Source organism: Pseudochaenichthys georgianus, chromosome 12, assembly GCF_902827115.2.
Source record: "Pseudochaenichthys georgianus chromosome 12, fPseGeo1.2, whole genome shotgun sequence".
In the NCBI taxonomy this organism is placed as follows: domain Eukaryota; kingdom Metazoa; phylum Chordata; class Actinopteri; order Perciformes; family Channichthyidae; genus Pseudochaenichthys; species Pseudochaenichthys georgianus.
In genome coordinates, this window is record NC_047514.1 from 5286739 (window position 1) to 5300923 (window position 14185).

The following is a 14185-nucleotide window of genomic DNA, read 5'->3' on the forward strand; positions in this document are numbered from 1 at the left end:
AAGATTTTCTATGGGGTTGGGATCTGGAGACTGGCTAGGCCACTCCAGGACCTTGAAATGCTTCTTACGAAGCCACTCCTTCGTTGCCCGGGCGGTGTGTTTGGGATCATTGTCATGCTGAAAGACCCAGCCCCGTTTCATCTTCAATGCCCTTGCTGATGGAAGGAGGTTGTCACTCAAAATCTCACGATACATGGCCCCATTCATTCTTTCCTTTACACGGATCAGTCGTCCTGGTCCCTTTGCAGAAAAACAGCCCCAAAGCATGATGTTTCCACCCCCATGTTTCACAGGTATGGTGTTCTTTGGATGCAACTCGGTGTTCTTTGGATGCAACTCAGCATTCTTTCTCCTCCAAACACGTCTAGTTGAGTTTTTACCAAAAAGTTCTATTTTGGTTTCATCTGACCATATGAGATTCTCCCAATCCTCTTCTGGATCATCTAAATGCTCTCTAGCAAACTTCAGACGGGCCTGGACATGTACTGGCTTAAGCAGGGGGACACGTCTGGCACTGCAGGATTTGAGTCCCTGGCGGCGTAGTGTGTTACTGATGGTAGCCTTTGTTACTTTGGTCCCAGCTCTCTGCAGGTCATTGACTCGGTCCCCCGTGTGGTTCTGGGATTTTTGCTCACCGTTCTTGTGATAATTTTGACCCCACGGGGTGAGATCTTGCGTGGAGCCCCAGATCGAGGGAGATTATCAGTGGTCTTGTATGTCTTCCATTTTCTAATAATTGCTCCCACAGTTGATTTCTTCACACCAAGCATGCTTACCTATTGCAGATTCAGTCTTCCCAGCCTGGTGCAGGTATACAATTTTGTTTCTGGTGTCCTTTGACAGCTCTTTGGTCTTGGCCATAGTGGAGTTTGGAGTGTGACTGTTTGAGGTTGTGGACAGGTGTCTTTTATACTGATAACGAGTTCAAACAGGTGCCATTAATACAGTTAACAAGTGGAGGACAGAGGAGGCTCTTAAAGAAGAAGTTACAGGTCTGTGAGAGCCAGAAATCTTGTTTGTTTGTAGGTGACCAAATACTTATTTTACCGAGGAATTTACCAATGAATTCATTAAAAATCCTACAATGTGATTTCCTGGATTCTTTCCCCCCATTCTGTCTCTCATAGTTGAAGTGTACCTAGGAGAAAATTACAGGCCTCTCTCATCTTTTTAAGTGGGAGAACTTGCACAATTGGTGGCTGACTAAATACTTTTTTGCCCCAACAGGCCTACATTTTACAATTCCTAACTACTCGATGTTTTAAATTATTTTCTGGCGTCAATGGGATTCCATAGTGATCTCACCACTACCTGGTAAAAAAAAAAATCTAAAATATGCGCGTGCGCTCTTCACATGTGGGTCACGCGAAACCGCATTACACACATTTCATCCTTCCACCAATGGGTGAGATGGGAAAAACAATTTTAGCTCTGCAACCTAGCGATTAATGTGTCGGGTTACGGATGCTATTATAATTTAAGATTGACTTAATGTAGGTCAACATATTTTTTTAGAGCTATTTTTAAGGTTTAATTTGTTATAAAAGGCTCTCTTGCGACTTGCGGGGCGCTAACTTGTGGGATTAGTTTGTATGCAACCCGGCAGCGGAGGCAGACTGCGGTGGGATGGGCTGTGAGGTGTTCAAGATGGCGGCGCCCTGTGGAGTGCAGCTACTCTAACAGGTAAACAGGTCTGATTATTTATGGCTTATGTGTTTTTCTGACAGTGAATATCAACGCATATGATTTGTTTTACTGTACACGGGGTGTTTGGCTTGCTTTTTGGCCGACAAAACACGGCTGACAGGCAAGATAAATCCCCGACCGAGAGTGGGTCGCTGCTCCCAGCTAACGTTAGCTCTCGCGCTGGGGCTGACTTGTTTTTGGAGAGACCCAGTGATGGATTTAGTAGACGTTGGTGCTATGATGTTTAATCGAGGTTATATCTGCGTTTTCTGCGGGGCTTGAATAGGTTATCTGTTCGCAGGAGAAAATATATATGCATATTTTTATAATCGGATAAAGTAAACCCAACCCTGCCCATTGTTCTCTGCGAGTTGTTTACGACAAGCAGCCAGTGGTCAGTCCTCCAGAGCAGCGGTGCTCAGACCTGAGCCTGGCCGGGCTCTGAGGCGCTCTGTCCGGGCTTGTCCTGGCTCTGTCCCTCTCTCCTTATGCATGTCAGTACGACGTATTATAATAATGGCCTATTTGCTTAATTGTTTGCTCATTATGCATCAGAGTAAACATATTTGTCTTGCGGCATTCTGCACTATACTTATTTTATATTTTGGTTGCATTCCCACTCTAATACACTAGTTTGTACCCCATGCTAATCATTAATATACTGTTGTTAGCATGTGTTCATTCAGTCGTCATTAAGCTTTCCTGCCACCATGGAGACAAACCGGTCCACTAGTTTCATGGTTTGACCTTCTTGACCTCTCTGTCATATTATACTAAACTCACTGTCACCATGTCGCATGTCTGCCTGACATAGCTTTGTATAAGTTATGAAAACACTAACATCCGAGTAGAAGGGCTGTCGCCAGTGTTTCAGAACTACTGAGGGGATGAATTAAATGTCTGAACAGAAACCTTAAATGTTTCTGAAATGTTCTTATTATGTAAAATGCTTTTATTTATTCAGCTTGTTTTCTGTATATTTGATTTCCTAAAGCCAGTACCTAAGTGTTTTTATGGCTGGCATGATTTAAACCAGTATATATAGTTTTTTTTTAAAAATATTGATAGGATTCTAATATTCAGAGTCATTGAGTTCCATAGATTTTGGTTATTAAAACTTTCAAATTATACTGAATTATTGGGATACTTTAGGAACATTTGACAGATTACGGATCTAGCTGAAACATACAATTATTATTTTGAAGGCCTGAATGTAGTGAAGTGTCACTTTACTGAGCGTCAGATTAACCGAGTCTTTTTTTTTTTTTTTTTTTTTTAAGAAGTGAACTTCCCCCAGGAAGCACATTCCCTGAGAAATACCAGAGGCTCTCCTCAAAATCCCTGTGACCATTATAAGGCACTTGCAAGACTATTTTCTTGTTACTGTCAATTAGAAAAATACTTGTTTTCAATACCTCTCTTTTAAAAACATCTTCGTCTCTCAGTGCATCAGTGCTTAATGTCCATAGACGAAAGCGGCCTTGCAAGAACTTTTGTAAAAATAAGATGTGATTTAAATGAAGATGGATATCTGCTGATCTAAATTAAGTTTGGTATAGAGTGGGGGTTCCAGGAAGTACAGACCGAACACTGTTTGTTTTGTTATTTAGCAAGGAGAAATTCAGATGATTCCCATCCACTCACTGTTGTTAATAGTTTGCTTATTATTGATGCTGGAGGTTTTATGATATGAACGAATGAATAGTTTTATTCTTGTGTCGGGCCTTTACCCCGTGGAATTATTTAGACTCATAAATCAACAACAAACCACACATTCTGCTAAGTAAACTCCAAGCAACTAACAGCACAACTTAGATCCCTCTTAAAAAGTATAATTACTTTACATATAATCCCCCACAAATAATGAGGTATGTCGTTTTGTAAGTTTTCTTCTCCTACTAGTTAACTCAATTTCCAGTTTATGAGGTGCTAAGTTAGAATAGGTGCAGTCTTTTGTTTTTCATAAACTTATTTGAAGTGGTGTCAATAAACCTGTATCGTCCTTTTGGAGCTTACCGTTTGGGATTCTGTGGAATTGCACTGCGTTTTGAACTATTATTTTGGCCACCATGTTTATGTTAATCACGGTAGACTAAATGCTCTGGAGGTAGTACAGGTTGTCCTTCAAGATTGGCGGTTAGATCCCGTCTTCTTGTATCAAAGCACATATTCCGGTAATATAAAAAACACAGTGCATCTACCATGTAACGGCATTTAGAGATGGTTCATATTCTTTATCTGTATCATTATCACCATCAAGTAACTCAATTCATCAATTAATCTGCTGACAGAAAAGTAACAAAAAAGCATTCTCAGATAAAAGGAATTACTACTTTGAATATGATATGAATATCTTTTGGACAGCTGGTTGGGTAGAACCAAACATCACATCAGTCTCTGGGAAGATGTGATGGCCATTTTGCCCCACAAATCAAATTGGAACTATAGTTAAGCAAACGGGGACATTTTTGGAACTTTTATTCCAGAATTGCACCACAATACTAGACCTTGTTCCTCCATGGTTTATTTTGGACACACATCGCCTAGTTTCTCTCTTCAAACATGCTGGAAAATATTTTCACTGATAACATAGTGAGTGTGGCTTTCACATTACTGTCTGTACTGTTCAGTGTGCGGCAAAAAAACACACCATGCAGCACATGTGTGTACATTTGACCGGCAAAATGATCAACGTTGATCCATGGTCACCATCATGGCCGATCAACTCAAAACCTGCCACCATTGGCTGATCGATTGGTGCATTGTTAAAAGCAATTACCATGAATGAATCTGTACTGACAATTATTGTAAGATGTGCTCAAACCCCTGTTTAGTCCAACTTCAAATTCCCCTAGTTCCTTTCATCTCCTGCAGCAAGTAGATGAAAGGAATCTGCCGTTTGCTACCTGAAAAGGGCTCTTAGGATCTTGAAAATCATTCCTTCACAAGGACTGAGCAGGCTGTTTGTGTCTTTTATTAAACAGTTTTAAAGCATTCACCCAGGACAGGAGAAAAGGAGGCTGGTGGTAAACAACTTGCACACAGCCACATGTAATTCTAGTGTGTAAATGGAAGTGCTCAGGCCGCATAAAGCTCCTTTGTGTCCTTCTGACGTTCCCAAGCTGAGTTCACACTCGGTGCGTTTCGTGTTTGTGCCACAGACGGACCTGTCCTTTCGCAAGACGCTAACTCGCAGGGTGAAAAAAACACTGAACCGCGTTCAAATCCACTCTGTGCACACAGACTGCCAACCCTGTGACTGAGCAGTTAATTGATAACAAGGGGACAATCGCGCCGTGACCTCGTCTGTGAAACCACGAACGGGAACACGTTGAGAAGAACCAGAGAGGCCCGAGGACATTTATATTGTCATGTTTCTACCCAGATGGCAGTGTTTTTATCCGACATATGACTTCAGTGGAATATCTTCCCGTCCCATGCTCCAAATGAGCTCTTGTTGTTTTCCTGGTAGCATGTGACTGTGTTGAAAAGACTGAATACTCCGCAATAATGGGACAGTTTGTCAGATTCATCCTCTCGCGCGTCGAGGGCCAAACGCGATCTTAAGAGCTGATGAGATGTCTGCTGCTGATTCATTCATCTCGTGTTTAGGGAATAAGCTGCTGGTGCACCCTGGCGATGATGACCTGCCTATCAGGATTATTTATGCCTGTTTTTTTCAGATGGAGATTTGCAATGCTCCACTGGCCTCCTTTTATGTGAATGGCTGACTCAGCGTTCTGCCTAAATGTAGCACAAGCTAATAATCTGAAATGGTAAACACATTAGGCAAGTCAATTACTTTATTGGTATAATTTAGATGTCTAATTTAGGCTAGGTTCTTGAAATAAACTGAACATTCACAGAAGTGGTAGCAAAAAGAGAGGATTTTCATTGAAAACAAAAACCTATAGAACACTTTACAGGAAAGGGAAAACCCCAAAGAGCATAATAGGGCCCCTTCAACTTTTACTTTCTACTAAATTGTATAACTTTTGAGGTTTGGGTCTTGCCTTTTTGATAAAAGGTCTGTTGCGAAAAGGGGCTTCTTTTAATTGTAAATGAATACAATGAACATGCACAAAACCCTATGTAACACCCAATGATGTAATGTGTGTGTGTGGCTGTGACATGTGTAATGCAAATGAAACCATTATATTGGGAATGTGATAGTGATAAACTGATGCCTTAACCAATCGCTATATCCCTACTTTAGTGAATTACAAATGTGTCATTACAATTGGCAAGCTAGTGCTGATGCTAAATGCTAGCGTTCATTGTTGCTTTTGCAGTTCATTTTTTATTTATGGCCAACACACAGCCTGCACAACTTGTTTTCGGGTGTCTGGGGCACGACATTATACTGTAGCCTCATTCAGCCGCAGCAGCAAATTAGGTTTAACCTTTATTTATCCAGGGACGTTTCAGAGCAGTGCTGTTTTTTTTCACGGCCTGTTTACACATACAGTTTTCGCACATTCACACCTGAGAGTGGCCCAGCACTTCCACTGTTGGCGTCTGAGCTTCTCCAGTTAGGCATTTGGGGGCTAAGGTCTTTACTGAAGGATAAAGGTGGTGAGAAGGTACTGCTTTCACTTCACAAATATACAACATTGCAATTCATGAAAACAGTCCTGGTGTTTCTAGTATCTTTTTGAAACAATAGAAAGACAGACTAGATCATGTAAAAATACCCTCTGTTTATTATACAACAGAATTCAGTAACACTAAAATGTGTGAGTCCCATCCCTAATTAAAACTATGAAAAATAGGAACATATTGTCGAAGAAATCCAACGTCTCTCTAATGGGATGACCTCATGGGAACTGAAGCCAGTCTGTCTGAAAGGATGATATCATCTCAAGAACATTATATCACTGAAAAATGTAGCCGATCTCCCCAGAGCCTTTCTTCTTTATGACCGAGTAAATTTCATAAAAGCCCTCATTAATGACAACATTTGTTTCCATTATGCACAAACCGTGCTCCCCAGTTTTGAGTTGGTAATGTCATGTGACCGCTAATCCAAGATCAGAGCTCTTAACTCATTCTGGGAAATGTTTATGCATTTGTCTCGGTGCGATGCAGAGGTGCCTGGAGACTGTATTGGTGGGTGGCCCCAGGAGTCCTCCAGGCAGGCAGGGACGGACACCGTAAGAGAGACGCTGCCTCCCCCCAGCTCTGCCACCACCATGGCCAGGGAGCAGCCCAACGTGGGGGACCTCCTCCCGCTCCTCGAGACCTCCGACCTCCAGCAGCTAGATGAGATCCGAGGCCTCATCAACGAGCATCTCAGCACCGGTAGGACAGCGTGGCGTTTTTAAAAACATTTATCTTTGTGTCTCCAGACTACTCTTTCTTTCTTTTTCTGCAACTTATTTAACTGATACTTCCCCCCCTTATAGAGCGAGGGTCCATGCTGCTAAACGGACTGGTGGATTACTTTTTGGAAACAAATTCGGCCCAGGCCATGCATATCCTCTCCTCTGTCAGAGAGCCACACGATAAGGTGAGAAAAGCAGCTTGATGGTGGTCGTACACCGGGATGTAAAACTGCACAATTTGGTGGTGAAATAATTTGTTCACAATCGGAAAAGAGGATCTGAGTGACTGTCGATCCATACTTTGAATAGATTTAGTTTGAGAGGGACAACAAATAAATAAAGTCTGGCCTCCTGATTTATATACACCGACTGATATGTCGGTCTGATATATGATGACAAGAGAAGTCCAGCCAATCATGTGGAATAACATGGAGTTTAAACCATAAACAGTCATGATCACAGATAGTTTATACATATTTTAAAAAGTCTACACTTTTATGCAGAACAATGTAGAAAAACAACACAATTTCAACACTGACGTTTTTTTAGATGCGGTAATGTTGACACAAAAATGCAAAATCTCTCTTTAGTTTCTTTCAAAAAGAATGAGACAAAATATTTCAGGCTGTCTTTGTCGCTGCATTTTCAGATAGCCAGGAGTCACATCATTGAAGGAGTTGCATTTAACAATGAACACAACTTAAATCAACAGAACACATTAAGTGTGTTGTGGTGTTGCCCTTAGCTCTTCAAAATAGTATCAATTGTCTTTGTGTTGTTGTTTTTATTAGTATTTGCATATTGCCATGGAAAATGTAGATGTGGATCTGTTGTGGCTTTGAGGCGATTTTCATTATTTCTGTCGTCTCCTTTATTTGCATCTAGTCAAAACGATCTTCCCATCCTGGAGTCTGAACTTCCATTAGAGAGATCAAAGTAGAATCAAACAGATGATTTGTAAATACAGCATACATATATCTATAGAAATGGAAAAAGCTCAATTATAAATGAAGTTCCCTGAATGAAAGTTGCCTACAACTCAATGACACGAAACACATGTGTTGAATACAAAGCTAACTCTGCTCTCCCTCCCTCGCTCACAGCACCTTCTGGACAAGATGAATGAGTGTATGACCAAACAGGCCTGCCGGCTGCCGACCCTCACTCTGCTCGGCCATGTCATCCGCAAGCAGCCGTCCTGGATCCACAAGATCGCTCGATACCCTCTGCTGCTCTCGCTGCTCAAATGCCTGAAGGTAACCAAATGAAATGTGGCTCCTTCTGTATTGTCCTGCCAACTTTAACTCCACGATACAGTTGGGAGATGTTCTAGCGACCTTTCCTGGACCTCTTTCTGCCAAACTATGACAGTAAGAGAGGTTGTATTAAATTACATGCATGCTCTGCCAAAGCAGCAAATTACCCCTGTTGAATACTAGTGTCTTGAAAACATTGTGTAAGCAGTAGGGCTGTACCCGAATATTCGTTCGTTGGAGTACTATTCAGGTTTCAATTTCGTTATTCGGATAATCATTTTTCCCCCCGGTTTTTTGTTGTTGAATGTATTGAAATCTCTAATATCAACGTAAGAGCTTGTGGGGGGTGCTAACACTTAACCATAAACGTTTACTTTCTCCGTCTTAATATGTAGATATGACTTTTTCTCCATTAATCTCCGTCACGTTGTTTCCATAGCAACACCAACTTCCTGTCAACAGCGCTAACTCTCCTTCAAAATAAAAGCATGTCCATAACAAACACGATGCAATATCCTTTTCAATTTCAAAGAACACAAATTGGGTTGTATACATTAACAAATAACTATAAAACAACAATACTGTAGAATAACAAAAAGAGTGCCGTGAATATTCGAATATTCGCTGCCGATTACTACCGAATATCCGGAGCTCGGAAAATGGTATTCGGGACAGCCCTAGTAAGCAGGTGTTATCTTCCTAACCAACCACCTGCCTCCTCAACTCTCTACCAGCTGAACATGTTAAATATCTCCATTTCTGGAACCTTCAAGCTGAATATTGGCAATAAATTACTTATCAATGCCTGTCCTTACTAGCTTAGCTTAAATACTGCTGTGGTGAAACCCCTTAAACTGCAATGCCACCGTCGTTATAATGACATATTCAGAAACATTAACTTAAGAGACCATCTTATCAGATAAACAATTACATGTTCTTAACTATTAACAACTATTCATCTCTGACTTTATCACTAACTTGAATACTTGCGTGTTCTCTGTCCTGCAGACGGACACAGACGTAGTGGTGCTGATAACTGGAGTTCTGGTGTTGATCACTCTGCTACCCATGATCCCTCAAGCTGGGAAACAACACTTGTGGGAGTACTTCGACATCTTCGGTCGCCTGGCGTCTTGGAACCTAAGAATCCAGGTTAGAGCTTCCTGTCATTTCCCACAAAACATATCGGTGCAACACTTTTGTATTATCCACATAAAGTGATATTATTTTGGAGGGAGTAGGTGTTAAAGTATCATTTGTTTATATCATTTATATGAAATACATCTCATCAAAGTGTCAATCACTCTACTTAAATTATAGTTACCATCTTTATTTCCAGATATCGTGTCGTGTATCGCCGCAGTTCAAGTTTGTGCTTTTTTTCTTTGATTCTCTTCACATGTTCAGGGCACGTTTCTGAGGTGTATCTAATCCACCTGCACGCCAGCGTCTACTCCCTCTTCCACCGTCTCTACGGCATGTATCCGTGCAACTTCGTGTCCTACCTGCGCTCCCATTACAGCATGAAGGAGAACATGGAAACCTTTGAAGAAGTAGTGAAGGTGAGGATGTTATCCCTGCTGCTTCGTGCACTTCATTCGAGTTTTCTTCGCCGATTACTAACAAAGATTTTGAACCTTTCCCTTCAGCCGATGCTTGAACATGTCCGTATTCACCCAGAACTGGTGACGGGAACCAAGGACCACGAGCTGGACCCCACCAGGTTATTATTTCCTGCTCTGCCTGGAAACTGAACAATTACCTTCTCAATCTATTTTCCGAAGTCAACTGCATCTCTTTGGCTATGCTTTTTTGTAGGTGGAAGAAGTATGAAATCCACGATATCGTCATCGAATGTGCCAAAGTGTCTCTCGACCCGAAGGAGGCCTCCTGTGAGGAGGGGTACGCCACCGTCCCTGAGAACTTCTACCCCCAAATCCACCTGCGACCACAAGACTGCACTTCCAGCCCATACACTGACCTCCACAGCAGCTACGGTCAGAAACACATCATACACATGACACTTGATAGAGCCTCAACAATACTGGATTTATTTTCTTTTTCAGACGATAGTGCCTTTATCTTTAGATTGCAGTGTTAAAAGAGGTGGTGACACTGTCTAATTATTCTCCCGTCTATACTGGATTTTTAACAAACAGCAGAATTTGAAATCTTGTGAGCCCCATTTGTATCTTAAAACTGTATTGACTTTAAACCAAACTCTAGACAAAGGGTCTGGAAACATATTTTGAGAAACATATTAGGAGTAATATGAGGATAAAATAAGCCTGTTTGTTTCCTTGCTTTGTCAAAAATATAGTTTCGATTTCACTTTTAATTTCAAACAACAAACATTCTGTATCCTTTTCAATAATGAAAATGTTATTTGTATCCATAATAGGCCTTTTTCAGTTAAACACTTGTGTTTTTGATATGAATCTTTTTTGAACCAGCAGTCATCAAAACAGTGTCGTCCAAAGACTAAAGAAACACCACTGCAGGTCGGCAGGTGCATCCATTGATTGATCAGACTATTTAATTTGTCTTCTCGCTAACAGGATGCTCCTCTTCGACCCCGTTCTCGACTACGCGGCTCCCCCCGCCCCTGTCCTTGCCCCCCTTCTCAGGGACACAGTCCTCCTCCCGCAGCCCACAGACCTCCAGACGGCAGGTAAGATCATCCGTAATGCGGTTAAAAGCTGTCAAAATCATGGTTCAGAGGGTAGTAACGGAGCTACATGCCGTTAATCTTCTGTTTGCTGCTAACTCTTGTAAATGCGGACATGTTGAAAATTCCTCTGAAAACCACACATCACTCTCATTCACATCAACCATCCATGTTCATTAAAAGAGCGGACAGGAAGTGAGTGGGCAGTTTTTGAGTCATCAAAGTCAGCAGGCAGATCAATAGTCAGGAATTCAACATGTGCACCGTGCTCATCATGCCACCTCTATGAAGTCACTCCCTAGGGCTGGTTGCCATAGAGATCAAGTCCCTTCCTTTCTATTATTGGGTCTGCCACACAAGGGAGGGGTGTTATTTTACCCCCTGGGGTCTCTGAGGATTTGACTCTGAGACATACAGCTGAATAATTAGGGAAACATTGAAGAATTGAAATGTAATGGAGAAATCTGTGGATTCTGGGTTACTATAGCAAGTGTGCACATTTCTTGAAACACACTATTTCTTGATGACCAGTTTTACTTCACCTATGGGTTTAGTACATGGTGTAGATGTAGTCATTCCATCTGCATCAGAAAGATGTTTTTCAGTAAAAAGCCATTTTTAGTGTTTAATATATTCAGACATATAACTCCTAAAACATTACATTTTTTAGGAGAAGAAAAGAGACAGATGGAGATCCACATTTTAAAATGCATAAGCATATTATTGGCACTTTTGAAATGGAATAAAGTGCAAAATGAATTCCTGCTAAATGTATATTGATGATTGATGATGCTCAAAATAGGCACTGTAACATAAGCAGAATAGGAGATATGGCAAGTATAACAAGCCAGGGTTGCCATTTTAAGATTACCAAATAGGACCATACAACTTTCTGTGAAAAAGGCTTTAAATATTGTCATTTTGTGTCGGTCAATCGGATTGGTTGTAGTTTCATCGGATTGTGTCCTGACTAATTTTGTTCTATGTCTGCTGAACACATTGAAAATTCAAAATGAAATGACAGGTTCACTTTTGCGATTTGGTCTGTGGATTTGAGGCTAGGTTATCTTAGCTATCCTTAAAGAATCAAACAGGAGGGAACAGGTAGTCTCGCCACTTATATATCAAATGAACAGAGCTACGGTAGCTGTTTCCCCCCCATTTGCAGACCGTATCCTAAAATAAAACTACTTGCCGCCAATTGTAATTCCACTTTACAGACATAATCCATCTCCCTTCTGTAAGGGAAACCTCTGTAGCAATGGAGAGTCAGGACTCAGAGAGACACGAGGAGAGTTGGAGCTTTGATGTCAAACACTGTTTATTACGAGTATCGGCCGGAGGACTCACATCACAAGTCACACAGCCAGAGGTTCTGACTGCACAGGAGAGTTGCCACGTCAATTCTGAAGCGCCTCTCTCTTGCTAGACCTTTTTAACTGGTTCACAGAGAGCAATCAACATAGTGGGGGAGATAAACTAAACATCTGGGAACACTGAATCACTTGCGTCTGACCCCTATGGCCTCAAAATTACACCTTGGAGTCCACAAACACTGTCCAGCGTTCTCACAACCCTAAACCATTTGTGACCGAGAGTTGCCCGGTCATAAACTGGGAACAACAACATACGGCTGAAGCAGCCCATTCCTTAAGGGAGATAACAGGCGTCAGGGTTGGTCATAAACGTCAAAGGTTAGATATCTAGGAGTAAAGGAGAATTATTCCCCAACACCTGCTAGAGAGAGAACAATGCTAAACTATTCTTACTGATCTGTAATAAGTGTACTGTTTTGTCTCTTTCCATGCAGAACTCCACCTCTGAACTCAACTCTTCCTGCGGGGGGAAGGACCCTCTGTGGAGCCCCTCCTCATTGTGCGGCATGGCCACGCCCCCTTCCTCCAGGGGCATGTCGCCCAACCTAGAGCTCTCCCACAGTGCCTCACACCTTCCCAGCCGCTTCCACTGCACATCAGGTACACACTCACACTACTACACCAGGTTTAAAACAACTGTTGATTGACTGTAGTGTTTTTAACTAAGTAACACTGGCATTTTCTTTCCTAATGATTGTTTCCTGAGCAGGAGGGAAAGGAACGCCTGCCTCCAGCACTCCAGCCACCTCCTCCCCGCCTCACAACCTATCGGATGACTTCTCCATAATCTCCTTACCAGCCAACACAGTCCAGTCCAGTCCACCTAGAAAGGTATGCTCTCCCCCCTCCATGCTAACATTATTACACCACACCCCATGCACTTGAATGTTTTCAGTGTAACAGAATTGCAAAGGGTCAATTACCTTGTGATGACTGTTAATTTCCAGTAGGCTGTTTTTCTGAATTTTGTTCCAGATCCTGTTCCTCTCTTTTTACATTGGCTTGTATTTCTACTTGAGATGTGTGTCATGACTTCTGTTATTATGTGTGTTCCTTTCAGGGCTCTGCAGGGTCTGTGTTTTGTTTTTACGTAGACCTAAAATGTCTGCCTCATGTGCTTATTGTATTCATGTTTCTGTGGTCTTAACTTTTACTTTTGATCTTACTTGTGAAGCACTTTGTGAATTCTGTTTCTGTGAAAGGTGCTATAATAAGTAAACTTATTATTATTATTATTATTATGTGGCTTAATGAGGAAGATCCAAGCAAATATGATAAATATTCTATTATCTTGAAAACTAAATTCATTGATGGAAGAAAGAACATTTATTTATCAAGATTTAAATGTTTGATTTTTGTAAAGCAGCAAAAGAAGGTCGAAGTCAGTATATCAGTATACTCGCATCATTGTCTTGTTTGAGTCTTGTTGTGGTTTTTGTCTCATAAATGTTCTTTATGCTGGTGTAGAAATAAGCAAAGACTCTCTAATCAGACTGTTATGTAGAACTAATTATGAATACTGTCGTCTGTGTAACTCTCCAGGACCGCCGACAAGGAGAGAGCAGTAAGCCTGCGCTGGTGAGACAGGAGCCCGTGAAAGAGACCGAGAAGAGCGCAGAAGGATCCGCAAACAGAGGTTAGTCACGACGAGTCTCAACACTTTAATTTACCATCTGTAATTCCAAAGTAACGGCCTACATTTTTCCATTACATGTCATTTGTTAGACGCTTTTATCCAAAGCAACTTACATACATTGAGTACTGTGGACAATCCCCACAGGAGCAATTTGGGGTGAAGTGTCTTGCCCTTGTCCCTGATTCAAAGTCCATCACACTAACCACTGAGCCACAGCCTCCCAATTGTATCTGAAATGA

At 41.6% G+C, this 14185-nt stretch overlaps 1 protein-coding gene across 2 annotated transcripts in view; it reads left to right on the forward strand.

The window, feature by feature from the left end:
* Positions 1–1572: 1572 nt before the first annotated feature.
* The window catches only part of tsc1b (TSC complex subunit 1b), a 28750-nt gene continuing 16137 nt past the window's right edge, over positions 1573–14185 (forward strand). The window contains exons 1-12 of one of the 2 annotated variants that reach the window (XM_071204954.1): positions 1573–1683; positions 6775–6987; positions 7092–7195; positions 8114–8266; positions 9275–9416; positions 9671–9828; positions 9916–9989; positions 10085–10263; positions 10825–10937; positions 12745–12910; positions 13020–13141; positions 13853–13946. In XM_071204954.1, coding sequence (XP_071061055.1) covers positions 6879–6987; positions 7092–7195; positions 8114–8266; positions 9275–9416; positions 9671–9828; positions 9916–9989; positions 10085–10263; positions 10825–10937; positions 12745–12910; positions 13020–13141; positions 13853–13946 — 1414 coding nt within the window. In that variant the 5' untranslated portion in view covers positions 1573–1683; positions 6775–6878. Of the gene's footprint in view, positions 1684–6774; positions 6988–7091; positions 7196–8113; positions 8267–9274; positions 9417–9670; positions 9829–9915; positions 9990–10084; positions 10264–10824; positions 10938–12744; positions 12911–13019; positions 13142–13852; positions 13947–14185 lie in introns of those variants that run through there. The other variant, XM_071204953.1, reaches the window with a different exon arrangement.